This window comes from Mauremys mutica, chromosome 15 (genome assembly GCF_020497125.1).
Source record: "Mauremys mutica isolate MM-2020 ecotype Southern chromosome 15, ASM2049712v1, whole genome shotgun sequence".
NCBI lineage: Eukaryota > Metazoa > Chordata > Testudines > Geoemydidae > Mauremys > Mauremys mutica.
In genome coordinates, this window is record NC_059086.1 from 31,474,414 (window position 1) to 31,494,393 (window position 19,980).

At 70.0% G+C, this 19,980-nt stretch overlaps 3 protein-coding genes across 3 annotated transcripts in view; 1 reads left to right on the top strand and 2 right to left on the bottom strand.

Moving 5' to 3' along the window:
• Positions 1-314: 314 nt before the first annotated feature.
• Positions 315-1,606, bottom strand: LOC123350458 (uncharacterized protein C19orf85-like). The gene is made up of 2 exons (XM_044989078.1): positions 1,410-1,606; positions 315-1,113 (listed from the first exon to the last, which is right to left on the bottom strand). Exons 1-2 carry the CDS (start codon positions 1,604-1,606, stop codon positions 669-671), a joined length of 642 nt encoding a protein of 213 aa, XP_044845013.1. The 3' UTR covers positions 315-668.
• A 4,754-nt stretch (positions 1,607-6,360) lies between these two features.
• LOC123350457 (urotensin-2 receptor-like) lies at positions 6,361-7,428 on the top strand. Its single transcript, XM_044989077.1, has one exon. It carries the CDS (start codon positions 6,469-6,471, stop codon positions 7,426-7,428), a length of 960 nt encoding a protein of 319 aa, XP_044845012.1. The 5' UTR covers positions 6,361-6,468.
• A 6,657-nt stretch (positions 7,429-14,085) lies between these two features.
• LOC123350267 (myosin-10-like) overlaps positions 14,086-19,980 on the bottom strand; it is a 50,935-nt gene continuing 45,040 nt past the window's right edge. The window contains exons 39-42 of the mRNA XM_044988755.1: positions 18,485-18,693; positions 18,052-18,160; positions 17,525-17,697; positions 14,086-14,621 (exon numbers count right to left, since the gene is read on the bottom strand). Of these exons, the coding sequence (XP_044844690.1) occupies positions 14,471-14,621; positions 17,525-17,697; positions 18,052-18,160; positions 18,485-18,693 (642 nt within the window). The 3' untranslated portion in view covers positions 14,086-14,470. The remainder of the gene's footprint in view (positions 14,622-17,524; positions 17,698-18,051; positions 18,161-18,484; positions 18,694-19,980) is intronic.

Sequence of the window (19,980 nt, forward strand, 5' to 3'; positions counted from 1 at the left end):
CACAGACGGGACCGGGGGGGGGGTGGTTATTGGGGGGACTCCCCATCCTTCCTGCTGCTAACCAGGGTGGTGCAGCTTCTGGGGGCGGGTCAAAAAGAGCGGGCCCCTCCCTCACCTTGCAACTATTGGAGTGACATGGGGCACCCCTCAAATCTGTCACTTCAGAGATCCCCCAAACCTGCAGAGCTCTACAGCGCCCCCCCCCCACAGGCAGTGACACCCCAAAACCAGACTGCACCCTGAGATGTGCTCACCTCAGAAGGCGGCCCTTACCCCCGTGCATCGTGGGAATCCCAAATCCAGGAGATGCCCCACTGCTGACACCCAAAAATGTAAGGAGACACCCTCAAAATTCAAGGGGATACCCCAGGTCAGGGTGACACCCCCACATTTAAGGCAACGCACTGAAATTCAAGAGGCTTTCCCCCAGATCAATGTGGCACCCCCAAATTTTAGGAGTTACCCCCAAATTCAAGGGGACCTCCCCAGATCAGGGTATCCTGGCAGTCTCCAAATGCCCCCCCACACACCTGTCAGCTCAGCACCTGGCAGGCTCCTCACTGCATCCACTTGTGGGGTGCCCACCGGGGGGGTCCCTCACTTCCTGCAGAGGGGGAGGGGTGGGGATGGGGGAGGAGCTTGTGGCTGGGGGAACAGGGTTGCCATGGTTACCACCCCCCTGGTGCCACTCCGACAGGGTACTCCGGGGAGAGGGGGGACAGGTAGCCAGGGGGATCTGGGGCCCAGAGGGGGGCGCCGTCCATGCCCGGGGTGGGCAGGGAGTTCCAGGGCAGGGGACACTGGCTAGGACCCAGGGGGTTGTGGGTAATCGGGGCCCAGCTGGGGGGCAGCCCCAGATCTTCTGGGCCGGTGATGGGGTCAAAGAGGTCACTGGGGTCAGGGGTCAGAGAGGCCACACTCAGGCCCCAGCCAGGCCCCGATTCCGGGGCCACGAAGGCCTCGGCCACGCCCAGGAAGGAGCTGGCAGCTGGGGCGGGAGGCTCTGGGCCAGGACGCCGGGGTTCTGCGGGGGGCACGGGGTCCCTTGGGGCCTCCTGGGCCAGGATGGAGGAGGCCAGGCGGTGCGTCGAGGCTTCAATGTCAGCGAATTGCCTGGGGAGAGAAGAGAGGGGCTGTGAGCTTCCTGCAGCAGTGCCCTGAGGGGCTGCGAGCTTCCCCCAGCAGTGCCCTGAGGGGCTGTGAGCTTTCCCCAGCAGTGCCCAAGAGGCTACGATCTTCCCCCAGCCATGCCCTGAGGGGCTGCGAGCTTCCCCCAGCCGTGCCCAAGGGGCTGTGAGCTTCCCCCAGCAGTGCCCTGAGGGGCTGTGAGCTTCCCCCAGCCGTGCCCAAGGGGCTGCGAGCTTCCCCCAGCAGTGCCCAAGGGGCTACGAGCTCCCGAGGGCTCCCACCTGCTGATCTGGTTGTGCAGGAACCGCCGGTGGTTCACCCGCCGCTTGCCAGGGCGGCTATTGCGGGGTCTCTGCAGCGTCCGCATCATGTGGGACGAGGCCACGGTGACAAAGGTGAAGAGATCCCGGCCGCGCCCGTAGAGCGCCACCTGCTGGGGGGGCAGGAAACTCAGGGACAGGCGCCCGCCCCGCTGCATCCCAGCTCCTGGGGCGGGGGCTGCCAGACAGAGCCCCCAGGCTGGGCGAGGCCGGCCCCCAACAGAGCCCTGCAGGAATAAATGACAGTGCTCAGCCCAGCAAGCCTGAGATGCCACAGAACCCCGGGGGGGGGAGGGGGGCGCTGCAGGTCGGGAGTGAGGGGCACCAGCAGAGCTGGGGTGGGGGGGAGCCCAGGGCCGGGCTAGCAGGGGGCTGTGGGTTGGGAGTGAGGGGCACCGGCAGAGCTGGGGTGGGGGGGGAGCCCAGGGCCGGGCTAGCAGGGGCTGCAGGTCGGGAGTGAGGGGCACCGGCAGAGCTGGGGGGAGCCCAGGGCTGGGCTAGCAGGGGCTGCGGGTCGGGAGTGAGGGGCATCGGCAGAGCTGGGGTGGTGGGGAGCCCAGGGCTGGGCTGGGGGGTCTCTGTCTCCAGATAGGGGTCAGCCCCAGCCGCGAGGGGACAGCGCCTCCGGCTGGGCCCCCCAGGACACTTACTTGGTTCGGGGTCCAGGTGTGTGAAGAATCAGCCGCGGCCGCACCCCCAGTGCTGCGTGGGGGGAGGGGGCCGTTCAGTTCTCCCTGGGGGCCGCCCCCTTCTCACCTCCTGCCCCCCCCAGCCCCGACCCTCCCAGCCAGCCCCGGCGCCGGCTCCGGTCTCTGGCCGAGCGCCACTGAGAAGCAAGAAGATGCTCAGAGAGTCACTGGCCGCTCCCCCCACCCCTCTGAGCCCCTCCTTCCTGCTCACCCCCCTCTGCCCCCCAACGCCTGTGGGAATGGGGCACGGGGCCTTAGCCCCCAGGGGGCACCGTCTGCGAGCTGCCCCAGGGTGGGGGGGTGGCTGGCTTGGGGGAGGGGTATGGCTCGGGGCCTCCCCCCTCCGGCAAAATCCCTCGCTGTGCTAGTTGGGGGGCTGAGGGCGACCCCCTTTGACTCTAATAACAGGGGTGTCTTGACGGGGCCCCTCCCCTTATCCGTCTCTTTCCCTCCCTGGACCCCCATCAACCCCCCGAACCCTCCCCACCTCCCCCACCCTCCCCATCATCTCCTGCCCCCCCCCCTTCGGCTCCCCCCCATCTGCCCCCCCGCGCCAGCTGCCCAATTAGGACATTCTTTGCCCTGCGATGCGGCCCTGGCACTTAGCAGCAATTAGGGGCGTCCGGGGGCCGGGGGGAGCCACGTGCCAGCGGCTCCGTGGAGACAGGCTCAATGGGGCGCGCGGGGGCAGGAATCCGGCTGCACAAAGGGCCCCCCCTGACTCCCCCCTGCAGCCGGGCCCGGCCACGCGCAGCGGTTAGAGCAATTGCTGGCAATTGGAGACTTAAGTGTCCACCCCCCCGCCCCCCCCCAGCATCAGCGCCTGGGCCAATCGACCCCCCACTCCCCCCAGCATCAGTGCCTGGGCCCATCTACCCCCCCCCCCACCCCCCCGAGCATCAGCGCCTGGGCCCATCTACCCCAGCGTCCTGCCCCCTGCATCAGCCCTGGGACCAGCCCCTTCCCTGGCCCCCAGATCAGACCCATGGCCCATCTATCCCAGTGATCAGACCCATAGGCCCCTCTTGCCTCCAGCAGAGGGTAGCAGACACCCTTCCCCCCCATCACAGACACAGACACACATCTGCTTCCCCGCAGTTGGCTAAGCCAACCCCCCCGCCCCCCGCCTTGGCAAACACTGCCCCCCCTTCCTGGCTGGGGGAGATCAAAGCTCACCCGCCCCCTTCCCTGGCTCCCCTGCCCTTCGCAAGCAGGCAGCAAAATAAACTCAGGCTGGGAACAATGTCGCCTCTCATGTTAGCAGGGCCTTGCCGGGTGTGTGCACAGGAGGGGGGTCAGGGGGGGCAGCGAAAATCCTCTGAGCAAGGAGGCCAGGATGCCTGGGTTCTTTCCTGGCCCTGGGAGAGGAGTGGTGTCTAGTGGTTAGAGCAGGGGGGCTGGGACCCAGGACTCCTGGGTTCTCTCCTGGCCCTGGAAGGAGAGTGGGGTCTAGTGGTTAGAGCGGGGGGGCTGGGAGCCAGGACTCCTGGGTTCTCTCCTGGCCCAGGGAGGGGAGTGGGGGCTAGTGGTTAGAGCAGGGGGCTATGAGGAGGGGGGAGGGTGTTTGTCTGTCTGTCTGGCCCCTCGCTGGTCTTTGGTGGTTTATTTTTCCACCAGGCTGGAGCCAAGCCGCCGCTGGCAGGGGAGCGCTGGGGCTGGGGCTGGGGCTGGCACCGGGAGGGAACCCCGCTGGCCCCCTGGCCCAGGCCTTAGCCAAGGCGGACATGAGCGGTGCCCAGGAATCGCGCGGCCCGTGGCCGTCACGCCTCAGCAGCAGGGCAAACGGCGCCAGGGCGGGCGAGGGGGGGGAAGAGAGTGAACTGGGGGGGGGGGGGGCGGCCAGATGCAGGGACCAAAAAAGAGCTGAAGTGGAGAGAGCCCCAGAGAAAGGGGGAGGGAGAAGAAACGGGGGGGCCATGGGGCAGGGCAGGCGGCTGGAGCAGGCGACTCTGTGCCCAGGTGAGGCCCAGCCAGCCCCATGGTCGGGAGGAGCCGGAGGCAGCATCCCCAGCCAGGCTCAGACCCTGCTGGGTGCCGTGCCAGGGTCTGCGAGGCAACCGGCTCCACCTGCCGGCCCCCACCCCACTCCCAGAGCTGGGGAGAAAACCCAGGAGTCCTGCCTCCCAGCCCAGCCCCCCTGCTCTAACCACTAGTCCCCACCCCCCTCCCAGAGCCAGGGAGAGAACCCAGGAGTCCTGCCTCCCAGCCCAGCCCCCCTGCTCTAACCACTAGTCCCCACCCCCCTCCCAGAGCCGGGGAGAGAACCAAGGAGTCCTGCCTCCCAGCCCAGCCCCCCTGCTCTAACCACTAGTCCCCACCCCCCTCCCAGAGCCAGGGAGAGAACCCAGGAGTCCGGGTTGGGCTGATATTTCTGTTGTTCATCCCCCTCCCCGGGGGCAGGGAGCAGGTCAGGGGCTAGACAAACCCAGGAGGAACAGGCCTGTTTGCCGGGGGAGCGGGGTCCCCGCTGCCTGCTAAAGCTAAAATTCCAGCATGGGGCAAACTGCCTCAGGGGACGTTCGTGCCCTGTCCCCGGATACCCCCCACGGGAGTCCCTGTCCGTCTCCCCTCCCGCCCCGGCGCACCGCGAGCGCTTCCCAAAATTCCCTGCACCCGCCGGTGGCAACTCCCTGGCCGGGTAGCTCCCCACAGGGAGGGCAGGGTGGACGTGTCCCAGGGCACCAGAACTGGGGGCCATGGCCCCCCACTTTTTACCTGCCGCAAGGGCAAGCGACAGGGGGAGGGGAGGAGAGGAGTCTCGGAGGGGGCGGCGCGGCCCAGGCCCCCCCCCCCCCCAGTTTTAGCACCCGGCCCCTGCTCCTGATGTGCACAGCCGGTTCCGCCGTGCGCCGCCGTGAGCAGGCTCCACTTCATTTTGCAGTGTAGACGCGGCGTTAAACCGGAGCGGTTGCTCCATGCGGACGACTCTGCGGGGCGGCACGAGGGCTGCTCCTGGGGAGAGCCTAGCGTGTTTGCTGAAGGGAGGGATTTACTCACATACCCACAGGCGGCCCTCAGAGCTGGGTGCCCGGCCTGAGCCCCAGCACAAAGGAAGCACTGTGGGGAGGGGCGATGGGCCCGGGGGGGGGGCAGCAGGGGCCAGGGGCATTTTCCCTGAGACCAGCCGGGGGAGGATCTCTGGCTTGTTCCTCTCCCTGCGGTTCGGTTTGTCTCTGCGGGCGCGTCACCGACATTTCGGCAGGAAGTTTTTCCAAGGCAAACGCCCTGGATCCGGGCCTGGCCAGGTCCCTGTACCCAGACGGCTGCCTCAGGGCGGCACTAAGGGGTACGGTGCTGCAGGGAGTGGGGCGGGGTCTCAGCAGGGGTCGCTGGGCTGCGGGGAGCGGGGCGGGGGTCCAATAGGGGGCGCTGTGCGGGGGGGGCCAGCAGGGGGCGCTGGGCTGCAGAGAGCAGGGCGGGGGTCCAATGGGAGGTGCTGGGCTAGGGGTGGCCAGCAGGGGGCGCTCTCCCCCCCCCAGTCAGTGCCAGCCCCGAGGCCCCACGGTGGCAATTTTCCGAACCAACTGGAGATTTCCTGGTGCCAACGTTCCCTGGGTGCCAAGGGACGTTTTCCCTGGCCCAGCAATGGCCACTTTTCACTGGCCCCTCGTTTTCCTGCCTCGCTCTGCGTCTCTGGCCCTGTTTATTTCTCGCGCCCGCGGCTGGCGCTGACCCCAGCAGGGCCGCCTCACCCCGCGTTGCCATCTCGCCTTCCTCCTTGGGGGGTCTTTTCTGCGAGTTCGTTCATCCCTTCTCCCTCCCTCCCGCGTGTTTCAGGGGCTCCCCCGTCCTTCCTTCCCCGACCCCTCTGTCAAGCCGCCCGGCCCGCCCGCCCCGTGGCTGGAAGAACCCGCTCGCTCTCTGCAGCTCACACAGAAGCCAGGAGCACGCGCCCCCCCGCCAGGGGCCGGCCCGGCTCAGCCCCACATACCGACCTAGCAGGGTGCGTGGAATGCGGACAGAGCAGACGGCGCAGGCCAGACACACACACACGCCCGCCCGCCAGCCGCGCATGCACCCGCCCCAGCCAGGGCGCCGCCAGCCGCCGACCCCGCCGGACCCCGGGCGGCAGGGGGCACAAGGGCAGCGACAGGGCGATCGGACCCCCCCACACCAGCCCTTCCGGCACGGCTGGGGGCTTGGAGGGTCGCACGAGAGGCGCACCGGACAAAGCCATGGACTGAGAGAGCGACGGGATAGATCGATCGATAGATCTGGGGACAGACAGGCGGGGGATCTGGAGGCCAGACGACTAGCCAGACCAACTCTGCCGGCCGAGTGACATCTCCTCTCCTGCCGTCGGATCCAGCCCCGCATCCAGGCCCCCAGCCATGGACCCCCCCTCCAACCTGTCGTCCCCCTCCAACGGCTCGCTGCCGGGTGGGCTGCCGGAGGCGGCGGGGCTGAGCCTGCTGGGGGCGGCCGGGGCGGCCGGGAACCTGTACACGCTGGCGGTGGCGCGGGCCGGGGCCGTCCCCTCCCCGCTCCACGTCCACGTCGTCCACCTGGCGCTGGCCGACCTGCTGTACCTCGCCGGGGTGCCCTTAGTCGTGCACAACGGGCTGGCGCGGGACTGGTGCTTCGGCGAGGCCGGCTGCCGGGCCCTGCTCGGCCTGGACCTGCTCACCATGCACGCCAGCATCTTCCTGCTCACCCTGCTGAGCACCGAGCGGTGCCGGGCCGTGCGGCGCCCCTTCCGGGCCGCCCGCCGCTCCCCCGCCCGCCGCCGGGCCCTGGCCGCCGCCGCCTGGGCCGCCGCCTTCGCCCTGGCGCTGCCCATGATGCTGATGGTGCAGCAGGAGGAGCGGGCGGCGGGCGACGGGCGGGTGCGGCGGCTCTGCGTGCCCACCTGGCACGAGGCCCAGTACAAAACCTACCTGACCGTGCTCTTCGGCACCAGCATGGTGGGGCCCGGGCTGGCGCTCGGCTACCTCTACGGGCGGCTGGCGCGGGCCTACTGGCGCTCGCAGACCCGGGGGGTGCTGGGCCCCCGGCGGGAGCCGAAGCAGCGCGTCTTCCTCCTCGTTTTCCTCATCGTCGTGGCCTTCTGGGCCTGCTTCCTGCCCTTCTGGCTCTGGCAGCTGGTGCCCCTCTACAGCCCGGGCACGGCCGCCCGCCTGCCCGTGGCCACCGAGATCTACATCAACCACCTGGTCACCTGCCTGACCTACAGCAACAGCTGCATCAACCCCTTCCTCTACACGCTGCTGACCCGCAGCTACCGCGACTACCGGCGGGCGCGACGGGCCAGGCGCGGGGCGGCGCCGTGGGCACAGGGCGCGGGGCGCTGAGCAGCCAACAGACCTCCACAGGTAGGGGGCAGTGTGGGAGAGGGGCACTGCTGGGGGAAGATCGCAGCATTGGGGAGAGGTGCAGTGGGGCACTGCTGGGGGAAGAAAACAGCATTGGGGAGAAGTGCCGTGGGGCACTGCTGGGGGAAGATCGCAGCACCCGGGGAGAGGTGCCGCGGGACATTGCTGGGGGAAGATCGCAGCACCCGGGGAGAGGTGCTGCGGGGCACTGCTGGGGGAAGATCGCAGCACCAAGGAGAGGTGCCATGGGGCACTGCTGGGGGAAGATCGCAGCACTGTGGAGAGGTGCCACGAGGCACTGCTGGGGGAAGATCGCAGCATTTCTAGGAGGTGCTGCAGAACACTCCTGGGGGAAGATCGCAGCGCTGGGGAGAGGTGCCGTGGGGCACTGCTGGGGGAAGATTGCAGCGCTGGGGAGAGATGCTGTGGGGCACCCCTGGGGAAGATCGCAGCATTGGGGAGAGGTGCAGTGGGGCACTGCTGGGGGAAGATCGCAGCGCTGTGGAGAGGTGCCATGGGGCACTGCTGGGGGAAGATCACAGCACCGGGGAGAGGTGCAGTGGGGCACTGCTGGGGGAAGATCGCAGCGCTGGGGAGAGATGCTGTGGGGCACCCCTGGGGAAGATCGCAGCATTGGGGAGAGGTGCAGTGGGGCACTGCTGGGGGAAGATCGCAGCATTGGGGAGAGGTGCAGTGGGGCACTGCTGGGGGAAGATCGCAGAGCTGTGGAGAGGTGCCGTGGGGCACTGCTGGGGGAAGATCGCAGCACCGGGGAGAGGTGCCGCGGGGCACTGCTGGGGGAAGATCGCAGCACCGGGGAGAGGTGCCGCGGGGCACTGCTGGGGGAAGATCGCAGCACCGGGGAGAGGTGCCGCGGGGCACTGCTGGGGGAAGATCGCAGCACCGGGGAGAGGTGCAGTGGGGCACTGCTGGGGGAAGATCGCAGCACCCGGGGAGAGGTGCCGCGGGACACTGCTGGGGGAAGATCGCAGCACCCGGGGAGAAGTGCTGCGGGGCACTGCTGGGGGAAGATCGCAGCACCAAGGAGAGGTGCCATGGGGCACTGCTGGGGGAAGATCGCAGCACCAAGGAGAGGTGCCACGAGGCACTGCTGGGGGAAGATCGCAGCATTTCTGGGAGGTGCTGCAGGGCACTGCTGGGGGAAGATCGCAGCGCTGGGGAGAGGTGCAGTGGGGCACTGCTGGGGGAAGATCGCAGTGCTGTGGAGAGGTGCCATGGGGCACTGCTGGGGGAAGATCACAGCATTGGGGAGAAGTGCCGTGGGGCACTGCTGGGGGAAGATTGCAGCGCTGGGAAGAGGTGCCGTGGGGCACTGCTGGGGGAAGATCACAGCACCGGGGAGAGGTGCAGTGGGGCACTGCTGGGGGAAGATCGCAGCGCTGGGGAGAGATGCTGTGGGGCACCCCTGGGGAAGATCGCAGCATTGGGGAGAGGTGCAGTGGGGCACTGCTGGGGGAAGATCGCAGCATTGGGGAGAGGTGCCATGGGGCACTGCTGGGGGAAGATCGCAGCGCTGTGGAGAGGTGCCGTGGGGCACTGCTGGGGGAAGATCGTAGCACTGGGGAGAGGTGCAGTGGGGCATTGCTGGGGGAAGATCGCAGCACTGGAGAGAGGTGCCGTGGGGCACTGCTGGGGGAAGATCACAGCGCCGGGGAGACGTGCCGTGAGGCACTGCTAGGGAAGATCGCAGCACTGTGGAGAGGTGCCGCGGGGCACTGCTGGGGGAAGATCGCAGCACCGGGGAGAGGTGCCGCGGGGCACTGCTGGGGGAAGATCGCAGCACCGGGGAGAGGTGCCGCGGGGCACTGCTGGGGGAAGATCGCAGCACCCGGGGAGAGGTGCCGCGGGACACTGCTGGGGGAAGATCGCAGCACCGGGGAGAGGTGCCGCGGGGCACTGCTGGGGGAAGATCGCAGCACCAAGGAGAGGTGCCATGGGGCACTGCTGGGGGAAGATCGCAGCACTGTGGAGAGGTGCCACGAGGCACTGCTGGGGGAAGATCGCAGCGCTGGGGAGAGGTGCCGTGGGGCACTGCTGGGGGAAGATTGCAGCGCTGGGGAGAGATGCTGTGGGGCACCCCTGGGGAAGATCGCAGCATTGGGGAGAGGTGCAGTTGGGCACTGCTGGAGGAAGATCGCAGCGCTGTGGAGAGGTGCCATGGGGCACTGCTGGGGGAAGATCGTAGCACTGGGGAGAGGTGCAGTGGGGCACTGCTGGGGGAAGATCACAGCATTGGGGAGAAGTGCCGTGGGGCACTGCTGGGGGAAGATTGCAGCGCTGGGAAGAGGTGCCGTGGGGCACTGCTGGGGGAAGATCACAGCACCGGGGAGAGGTGCAGTGGGGCACTGCTGGGGGAAGATTGCAGCGCTGGGGAGAGATGCTGTGGGGCACCCCTGGGGAAGATCGCAGCATTGGGGAGAGGTGCAGTGGGGCACTGCTGGGGGAAGATCGCAGCACTGGGGAGAGGTGCAGTGGGGCACTGCTGGGGGAAGATCGCAGCACTGGAGAGAGGTGCCGTGGGGCACTGCTGGGGGAAGATCACAGCGCCGGGGAGACGTGCCGTGAGGCACTGCTAGGGAAGATCGCAGCACTGTGGAGAGGTGCCACGGGGCACTGCTGGGGGAAGATCGCAGCACCGGGGAGAGGTGCCGCGGGGCACTGCTGGGGGAAGATCACAGCACCGGGGAGAGGTGCAGTGGGGCACTGCTGGGGGAAGATCGCAGCACCCGGGGAGAGGTGCCGCGGGACACTGCTGGGGGAAGATCGCAGCACCCGGGGAGAGGTGCTGCGGGGCACTGCTGGGGGAAGATCGCAGCACCGGGGAGAGGTGCAGTGGGGCACTGCTGGGGGAAGATCGCAGCACCCGGGGAGAGGTGCCGCGGGACACTGCTGGGGGAAGATCGCAGCACCCGGGGAGAGGTGCTGCGGGGCACTGCTGGGGGAAGATCGCAGCACCAAGGAGAGGTGCCATGGGGCACTGCTGGGGGAAGATCGCAGCACTGGAGAGAGGTGCCGTGGGGCACTGCTGGGGGAAGATCACAGCACCGGGGAGAGGTGCAGTGGGGCACTGCTGGGGGAAGATCGCAGCGCTGGGGAGAGATGCTGTGGGGCACCCCTGGGGAAGATCGCAGCATTGGGGAGAGGTGCAGTGGGGCACCCCTGGGGAAGATCGCAGCATTGGGGAGAGGTGCAGTGGGGCACTGCTGGGGGAAGATCGCAGCGCTGGGGAGAGATGCTGTGGGGCACCCCTGGGGAAGATCGCAGCATTGGGAGAGGTGCAGTGGGGCACCCCTGGGGAAGATCGCAGCATTGGGGAGAGGTGCAGTGGGGCACTGCTGGGGGAAGATCGCAGCGCTGGGGAGAGGTGCCGTGGGGCACTGCTGGGGGAAGATCGAAGCACCGGAGAGAGTTGCAGTGGGGCACTGCTGGGGGAAGATCGCAGCACTGGAGAGAGGTGCCGTGGGGCACTGCTGGGGGAAGATCACAGCGCCGGGGAGACGTGCCGTGAGGCACTGCTAGGGAAGATCGCAGCACTGTGGAGAGGTGCCGCGGGGCACTGCTGGGGGAAGATCGCAGCACCGGGGAGAGGTGCCGCGGGGCACTGCTGGGGGAAGATCGCAGCACCGGGGAGAGGTGCCGCGGGGCACTGTTGGGGGAAGATCGCAGCACCGGGGAGAGGTGCAGTGGGGCACTGCTGGGGGAAGATCGCAGCACCCGGGGAGAGGTGCCGCGGGACACTGCTGGGGGAAGATCGCAGCACCCGGGGAGAGGTGCTGCGGGGCACTGCTGGGGGAAGATCGCAGCACCAAGGAGAGGTGCCGTGGGGCACTGCTGGGGGAAGATCACAGCGCCGGGGAGACGTGCCGTGAGGCACTGCTAGGGAAGATCGCAGCACTGTGGAGAGGTGCCACGGGGCACTGCTGGGGGAAGATCGCAGCACCGGGGAGAGGTGCCGCGGGGCACTGCTGGGGGAAGATCGCAGCACCGGGGAGAGGTGCAGTGGGGCACTGCTGGGGGAAGATCGCAGCACCCGGGGAGAGGTGCCGCGGGACACTGCTGGGGGAAGATCGCAGCACCCGGGGAGAGGTACTGCGGGGCACTGCTGGGGGAAGATCGCAGCACCAAGGAGAGGTGCCATGGGGCACTGCTGGGGGAAGATTGCAGCGCTGTGGAGAGGTGCTGCGGGGCACTGCTGGGGGAAGATGGCAGCATTTCTGGGAGGTGCTGTAGGGCACTGCTGGGGGAAGCTCGCAGCTGTGGAATCCCCAGCTCTTGTCCAGCCCTAAGCCAGGGGGGCGGGAATGGAATGGGGCACGAGGTTTCCCCTCTAGGGGGCGCCAGCCCCCTTAGCAGCCATATGTCTCCCCCACACTGCCAGAGCTGGACCTTGGGTCGGGGGGAGGGGAGCTGCTGGCATGGCCCCCCCCCCCAGTGCCCTCACACATGCGGCTGGCTCTGAGCCCCCTTCTCTCTGCACCCCTAGGAGCGGCGCCCCCTGCAGCCGGGCCCTGGACACGGCCCCACCTCGCCTGCTGCCCCATGAGGATGATGCATCAGCCCCCAGCGACCCCTCGACCCCACGCAGCCGGGACTGGAGGAAAAAGGAACAGGCCCAGCGAGAAACAAGGCGCCAGGACTCCTGGGTTCTCCGCAGCCAGCTGCGCTGGGAGGGAAGGGACGGGGGGCAGGACTCCTGGGTTCAGCTGCGCTGGGAGGGAAGGGGGTGGGGGGCTGGACTCCTGGGTTCTCTCCCCAGCTCTGGGAGGTGTTGGACCCCCCTGCGGTACCTTTGGGGACCCCTGTATGAAATGGACGTGTGGGGGGTTCTATGCCGGGGGGAGGTAACCAGAGCCCCTCAGGCACTACCACAGTGGGGGGTCCATGCACCCTGTGCCCAGCTCCAGGGACGTGCTGCCCGCGAGGGAGGTGGCACAAGCTGGCACCACGTCTGCCCTTGTGGTCAGCAAAGAGAGACACCCCCCAGGTCCCTCCCCCAGCTGTGCCAGCCCCGCCCTGGGCCTGAGGAGCTGGGCACGAGCCCCGCAGTGCCCAGGGGCTCCAGCAGCTTCTCCCTTGGCCTTGCCAGGCTGGTCCTGCGCTGCCGGGCGACGGGCAGCGGCTGGCACCAGCCTCCTACCAGACAGCAAAACCCAGGCACCAGCACAAGGGGGGGGGGGGTTGTGAGCCAGGACTCCTGGGTTCTATCTCTGGCTCTGGGAACAGACGGGGACTGGGAGCCAGGACTCCTGGGTTCTCTCCTAGGAGGGGAGTGGGATCTAGTGGTTAGAGCGGGGTGGGGAGGGCAGAGCTGGGAGCCAGGACTCCTGGGTTCTCCCCCTGGCTCCTCCCCTGCAGAAACACCCTGTGCTAAGATTGTAGCTTTGGTCTCTGCCTCCGGCTGCTGCGGTGGGGCCCAGGCCGGGTGCCGGGGTCCTGTCCGAACTCAGCTCCCCTGGAAACGCTGTGAGGGGCAGGCCCCAGCTTTTAACCCCCCACCCCCCACACTCCGAGCTGGGGGTGTCAATAAACCGCCCCCGTCTCTCCGCATCTGCTGCGTGCGTCTCGCCCCCCGTCCGGCCCCACCAGGCAGCCACGCGCGGCGAATCCGAGATGAACTTTAATAGAAGACACAAACCGGGGGGTAAAACGAAAAGCAAACAGAGCCCCCCCGAGCCCCCCACGTCCTCACCCAGCCAGCGCCTGCCCCGGCCCCAGCCCTGCCCGCCCAGGGGGGCAAACCCCCCCCAACGGCTCCAGCCCCAGCCACCTTAGGAGCCCCCCTGCCCCAAATCACAGTGCAGAGAGAATAGCACGGGGCGGGGGAGGATCCAACCCGGGAGAGGGGGCGACCCCCCCCCAGCCAAAGGCCAAGAGACGCTAGGAAAAGGGAGTCGGGGGGGGGGTGTTTGGTGACCCAGCGTTTGCTGAAGTGGGGGGGGTGAGGGCTTAGCAAAGAGTTTCCATCTCTCTTCAGGGTGGGGGGGGTCCCGCCGTGTGTAACCCCAGGGGGGCCCACTAGGGTTTACACTGAGCTGCTGAAATGTGGGGAAACTCAGAGGACCCGATCCTGGGGTGTGGGGAGGAGGTGGGGCTAGACGGGCCTGGGGTCTGGTCTGAGGGACAGGGAGGGGGCGGGACACCGGGGTAGATGGGCCTGGTGGGGGGGGCTCTGGAGGGCAGGGAGGGGGCTGATGCCAATGAGGCCCCGGGGTGCCCCTGATGGCCGGGGCAGAGGCCGGGGTGCCCCAGACGGGGGCAGGACCCAGCGGCCGGGGGTGACACTGGCACCAGGTGAGGGGTCTCGCCGTGGGGCCTGGGACCGGATCTGAGTTGGGGGGGTTCAGCCCCAGGGAACCCATTAACCCTTCAGTGCCTGCTTCTTCCAGAGTGTAGGGTGGGGGGGCCCCCAGCCAGCGCCACCCCCCAGGGGAGCACAACGGAGGGAAGTGGGGGAAGGGGCCCAGGCAGCCCCTCTAGTCCTGGGACTGAACAGGCAGGGGGTGGGGGGGTAGCTGGGTCGGGATCCCAGGTTGGGGGGTGCTGGGTCATAGGGGGATCCCAGGCTGGGGGGTGCTGGGTTGGGGGGGGCAGGAGATCCCAGGTTGGGGGGTGCTGGGTCAGGGGGGCAGATCCCAGGCAGGGGGTGCTGGGTTGGAGGGGATCCCTGGTTGGGGGGTGTTGGGTCGGGGGGGCCGGAGATCCCAGGTTGGGGAGTGCTGGGTCGGGGGGCCGGAGATCCCAGGTTGGGGGGTGCTGGGTCAGGGGGGATCCCAGTGGGGGGGGCCGTCGCTGTGCCCCCTTGCGGTCAGACCCTGGTGGGGGGCAGGGGGTTATTCCATAGGGGATCCAGTTAGGCTGCAGCCCCCCCGCCCCCCAGGACTCCCGCTCTAAAGTGCTGCCTGATCTGTGACCAGCCCCCAGCGTGGGGCCGGGATGGGGCCCACGGCCCAGTGCTGGGCCGGCTTCATCGCTGCACCGGGGGGCCCGGGCCCGGGGCCCCTCACGGGGCAGGGGGCTCGGCCGGGGGGGGCTGCGGCTGCTGGTCGGGGGCCGGGGTCTCCGCGTCGGGCCCGTCGGCCTCATCGTCTGAGACGCCCTCCAGCCGGAAGACCTGACGCACCGTGCGGGTGGTGAACGTCAGGGGGGCTCGCCTGGGGGGGAAAAGAGGGGTCAGAACAGGCCATGGGCCCCCCACCTGCTCCCACCGTGGGCCCCAAGTCAGGGCCCCTGCCACGGCCCCTAGGTCTCCTCCCATCACCCCACCTGACCCCCATGGCGCCCCCCTGCTCCCACAACCAAGGCCCCCACCCCTATCAGCCCATGGGGCCCCCCACAGCCAGCACCCCACATTCAACAGCGCCCCCCTGGTCCCACAGGGTCCCCCACAGCCAGCCCTGTTGCCCCCTGGCCCCCCGCCAGCTCCCCTGCTCCCACCCCCCTGTGCCCCCACCACAGCACCCCCACCTTGCTCCCCACGGTGCCCCCAGGTCCCCCCACAACTGGCAACGCCCTCCTTGGAGGCCCCACACCCCCACAGCACCCCCGCCTCGCCCTGCGCCCCTTGCCAGAAGAGGCTAGAAATGACACGTTCGGCCCCACACGCCCCCCAAGCTGAGCGCAGCAGCAGCGTCACACAGCAGAGCCTGGGGATCCGGGACACGAGTGACCCCCGACGCCGGTAACTGCCCCCCACCAGCCGGCGCCTGGGGGGGGGCTGTGTGGGGGAAGAGAACTGGGGGGAGGGGGATCCCACAGCTCAGGGGTGTGACGAAGTGGGAATGAGTGCTGGGTGGGTGCCTCAGTTTCCCCTACGCAGTTCTCGAGTGTCTGGGGGGGGGGTTGCAGAGCCCTGGGGGGCCGGTGCGAATGGCCGACACCGTCTCCTGGCAACCGACGGCCTGGCCCCTCCGCTGCAAGGTGCCGGCTGGCGAACGAGGGGATCAGGCGGCCATGGGGCAGAGGAGGGGCTGGGGCGTCTCAGTGTGGAGCTGGCTGGGGAAAGGGAGGGGAGCCCCGATGGGGCTCTGGCCTCCCTGGGGCCCCCCAAGAGGGACCCGGCTGGGGGGTCCTGTCGTCTGCACCTGCAGGCCCTGTCTGGGACTGTGCTCCTGTCGCCTAATAAACCTTCTGTTTCGCTGGCTGGCTGAGAGTCGCGGGGGTGCAGGGCCTGGGCTCCCCCAAACCCTGTGATGGGGGGGGGGGGGTTCCTGAGCTCAGAGGGGCTGGCAGAGGGGGAGCTCGGACGGGGGGACCCCAGAAGGGGGCTGAGGGAGCTCGGCAGGGGGTAACCGCTGGTAGGGGGAGGGGAGTTTGGGGGGACCCCAGAAGGGGGCAGAGGGAGCTCAGGGGGGGGACCACAGGGTGGAGGAAGGGAGTTTGGATGGGGGGGACCCCAGGAGGGACCAGAGGGAGCTCGGGGGGGGCGCTGGTAGGGGGAGGGGATTTTGGGATGGGGGACCCCAGAAGGGGCCAGAGGGAGCTCGGGGGAGACTGCTGGTGGGGGGAGGGGAGTTTGGATGGTGGGACCCCAGGAGGGGGGGAGGGGAGTTTGGATGGGGGGACCCCAGGAGGGGGCAGAGGGAGCTCGGGGGGATCCCTGTCCCAGTCAATGGCTCAGCCCCTTCCCCCCCCCCAACACACACACAAGCAGCCCCTCCCCCGCAGGGCACCGGGAGCGGGCACTGCCCCACAGCACACAGGGCTGGCACGTCGGGGGACAGCAGGAGCCGTGGGGGGGGCACGTACTTGCGCTGGAGACGCTCCAACTTGCTGGGGGGTCGGAAGAGAGAGAAGGAAACAGGAGAGACAGAGAAAGTGAGAGAGAGAGACAGAGACCACCCCAGCCACGGAGAGGAGGGGGCTAGTGGACACAGCAGGCTGGAGGGGAGGGGAGGAGGGAGCTGGGAGCCCGGACTCCTGGGTTCTCTTCATGGCTATTCTGCGGATCCCACCCCCGTCCCTGTGCCTCAGTTTCCCCTCCTGTGCTGAACTATTGCGCTGCGCATAGATGCCTTTCACCTGAGCCCTGGTGGTGCTGCCCGGCTGACACCCTCCTCCAGCGTCAGCTGGCCCCAAGCAGCACACGCCCCCCACCCCGCCCCCGAGAGCCGGACCGACCCCCATCCCTGGGGGGGGCTGACTTGGGCACGGCGGGAAGAGCTCTGGGGTCAGACGTGTGGGGCAGGACTTAGATGGGTGCCCAGGCGGGGAGAGCAGGGTTCGAACCCCCCCCAGCCCCACGAGGAGAGACAGGTTCCACACACCCCCCCAGCCCTGCGGGGAGAGCCGGGTTGAAACCCCGCCAAGCCCCATGAGGAGAGCCGGGTTCCCCCCCCCCAGCCCCACGGGGAGAGCCGGGTTCCACCCCCCCCAGCCCCACGGGGAGAGCCGGGTTCCCCCCCCCCAGCCCCACGGGGAGAGCCGGGTTCCACCCCCCCAGCCGCCCGGGGAGAGCCGGGTTCCCCCCCCCCGCCCCACGAGGAGAGCCGGGTTCCACCCCCCAGCCCCACGAGGAGAGCCGGGTTCCACCCCCCCCAGCCCCGCGGGGAGAGCCGGGTTCCACCCCCCAGCCCCATGAGGAGAGCCGGGGTCCACCCCCTCCCAGCCCCACGTGGAGAGCCGGGTTCCACCCCCCCCCAGCCCCAGGAGGAGAGCCGGGTTCCACCCCCCCCACCCCCACGGGGTGAGCCGGGTTCCACCCCCCCCCCCAGCCCCACGGGGAGAGCCGGGTTCCACCCCCCAGCCCCACGAGGAGAGCCGGGTTCCACCCACCCCCCAGCACCACGGGGAGAGCCGGGTTCCACCCCCCCCCAGCCCCACGGGGAGAGCCGGGTTCCACCCCCCCCCCAGCCCCACGGGGAGAGCCGGGTTCTGCCCCCCCACACACACCCCTCATAGGACCCAGGCTCCCTGGAGCAGCCAGGTTCAAAGTCCCTCCCCCCCGGCCCCTCGAGGGCTCGTCCTTCAGTCCACAGCAACCCCCAGGTGCCCAGTGCTCCACCTACAGCGTGGTGCCCCTGCCCCCCCCTCCGGTGCCCAGCGCCCCCCCGGTCACCTGAGCCGGTTGCGCAGCGTGGTGACCTCGCGGTTCATGGACTCGGCCGACTCGGTGACCTCGTCCAGCTCCCGCTGCATCCGGCGCCGGCTGGAGTTCGCCCGCGACGCCTCCTCCTCCGCCTCCTCCAGCTGCCGCTTCAGCTGCTTCAGCCGGATGTGACCCTTCTCCACCTGCCGGCACGGAGCGGGCGGCTCAGCGAGGGCGCTGGGGGGCACCTGCTGCAGGGGATGCAGGGCGCTGGCCCACCCATGCCGGGGCAGGGAGGTTTGGCAGGGGACAGGCAGCCAGGGGGCGCCGTGTCGCGAGGAGCCAAGCAGGCCATGGGGCTGGCAGGGGGCGCCGTGGGGCAGGGGGCACTGTGGGGCTGGCCAGGGCAGAGGGTCAGTGGGGGGTGCCATGCTGCGGGGTACTGGTGTCGGCAGGGGGGCGCCATGCGACAAGGGACCGAGCAGGCCATGGGGTTGGCAGGGGGCACTGTGGGGCAGGGCAGGGCAGGGGGGGGATGCCGTGGGGTAGGCCCATACCTGGTCCTTGAACTGGTCGGCGCTCCGGCGCTCCTCATCCACCTGCAGCACCACCTCCTTCAGCCGCTTCTCCGCCCGGCGCACCAGCTTCCCCGACAGGATCCGCTCCCTGAGCCGGGGGGGACGGTGGGGGAGGTCAGCCCCGGCTCATGGGGGGGGTGCACCATACCCAGAATCCCCCGGGGCAGCCACATCCCTTCCCTGACCCCCAGAGGATTCTGGGTAGACAAACGCCAAGCCCCCCCCCCCGCCTGCTCTGGCCATGGTTCTGACCCTGGAGCATTCTGGGTAGTCAGGCCCCCTGGTCCCCCAGCAGTGGGTTATACCCCAGGGGATACAGCCCCAGAGCATGCTGGGAACTGGTTCAAAGGCTCTGCCCCTCCACCCCCACCCTGCTGTCCAGCCCCAGGGCATGCTGGGTAACCCCCCCTACCTGGACTCCTGCTCCAGCTGCTCCTCCAGCTGGGCCACCTTGGCCTCCAGGGTGGCGATGGTCAGCTTGTACTTGGCCTTGACGGAGGAGTCCAGCTCGCCCAGCTTGGCCCGCAGCTCCTTGTTCTGCCGCTCCATCTGCTGCCGGGCGTTCTCCGCCTTCTGCGAGAAGCTGCGCTCGGCCCCCAGCTCCGTCGTCAGCGTCTCCACCTGCGGGGGCGCGGGGGCTGCTCAGGCGACGCCTGGGACCCCCTGCCCCACCAGGCGCTTCCCCACACGCTCAGTGCTGGCCCCGAAGGTGGCAAAAAGGGGGCGCTGGGCTGTGGGGAGCGTGGCGGGGGCAGGGGGCGGGGCAGGGGGTGCTGGGCTGTGGGGAGCGGGATGGGGGCAGGGGGCGGAGCAGGGGCTCGGCAGGCTGTGGGGAGCGTGGGGGGGCTGGGGGCTGAGCAGGGGCTTGGCAGGGGGGTGGGGTGCTGGGCTGCGGGGAGCGTGGCGGGGGCAGGGGTGCTGGGCTGCGGGGAGCGTGGCGGGGGCAGGGGTGCTGGTCTGTGGGGAGAGGGATGGGGGCAGGGGGCGGGGCAGGGGCTTGGCAGGGGGTGCTGGGCTGCGGGGAGCGGGGCGGGGGCAGGGGGTGCTGGGCTACGGGGAGCGGGGCGGGGGCAGGGGGTGGGGGCAGGGGGTGCTGGGCTGCGGGGAGCGGGGCGGGGGCAGGGGGCGGGGCAGGGGGTGCTGGGCTGCGGGGAGCCGGGCGGGGGCAGGGGGCGGGGCAGGGGGTGCTGGGCGGCGGGGAGCGTGGCGGGGGCAGGGGTGCTGGTCTGTGGGGAGTGGGATGGGGGCAGGGGGCGGGGCAGGGGCTTGGCAGGGGGTGCTGGGCTGCGGGGAGCGGGGCGGGGGCAGGGGGTGATGGGCTACGGGGAGCGGGGCGGGGGCAGGGGGGGGGGGCAGGGGGTGCTGGGCTGCGGGGAGCGGGGCGGGGGCAGGGGGCGGGGAAGGGGGTGCTGGGCTGCGGGGAGCGGGGCGGGGGCAGGGGGCGGGGCAGGGGGTGCTGGGCTGCGGGGAGCAGGGCGGGGGCGGGGCAGGGGGTGCTGGGCTGCGGGGAGCGTGGCGGGGGCAGGGGTGCTGGGCTGTGGGGAGAGGTATGGGGGCAGGGGGCGGGGCAGGGGCTTGGCAGGGGGTGCTGGGCTGCGGGGAGCGGGCGGGGGCCGGGGGTGCTGGGGTGGGGGGGGCGGGGGGGGGGCAGGGGGCGGGGCAGGGGGTGCTGGGCTGCGGGGAGCAGGGCGGGGGCAGGGGGCGGGGCAGGGGGAGCTGGGCTGCGGGGAGCGGGGCTGGGGCAGGGGGCGGAGCCGGGGGTGCTGGGCTGCGGGGAGCGGGGCGGGGCAGGGGGCGGGGCAGGAGGTGCTGGGCTGCGGGGAGCAGGGCGGGGGCAGGGGGCGGGGCCGGCGGTGCTGGGCTGCGGGGAGCGGGGCGGGGGCAGGGAGTGGGGTGCACTGGGCTGTG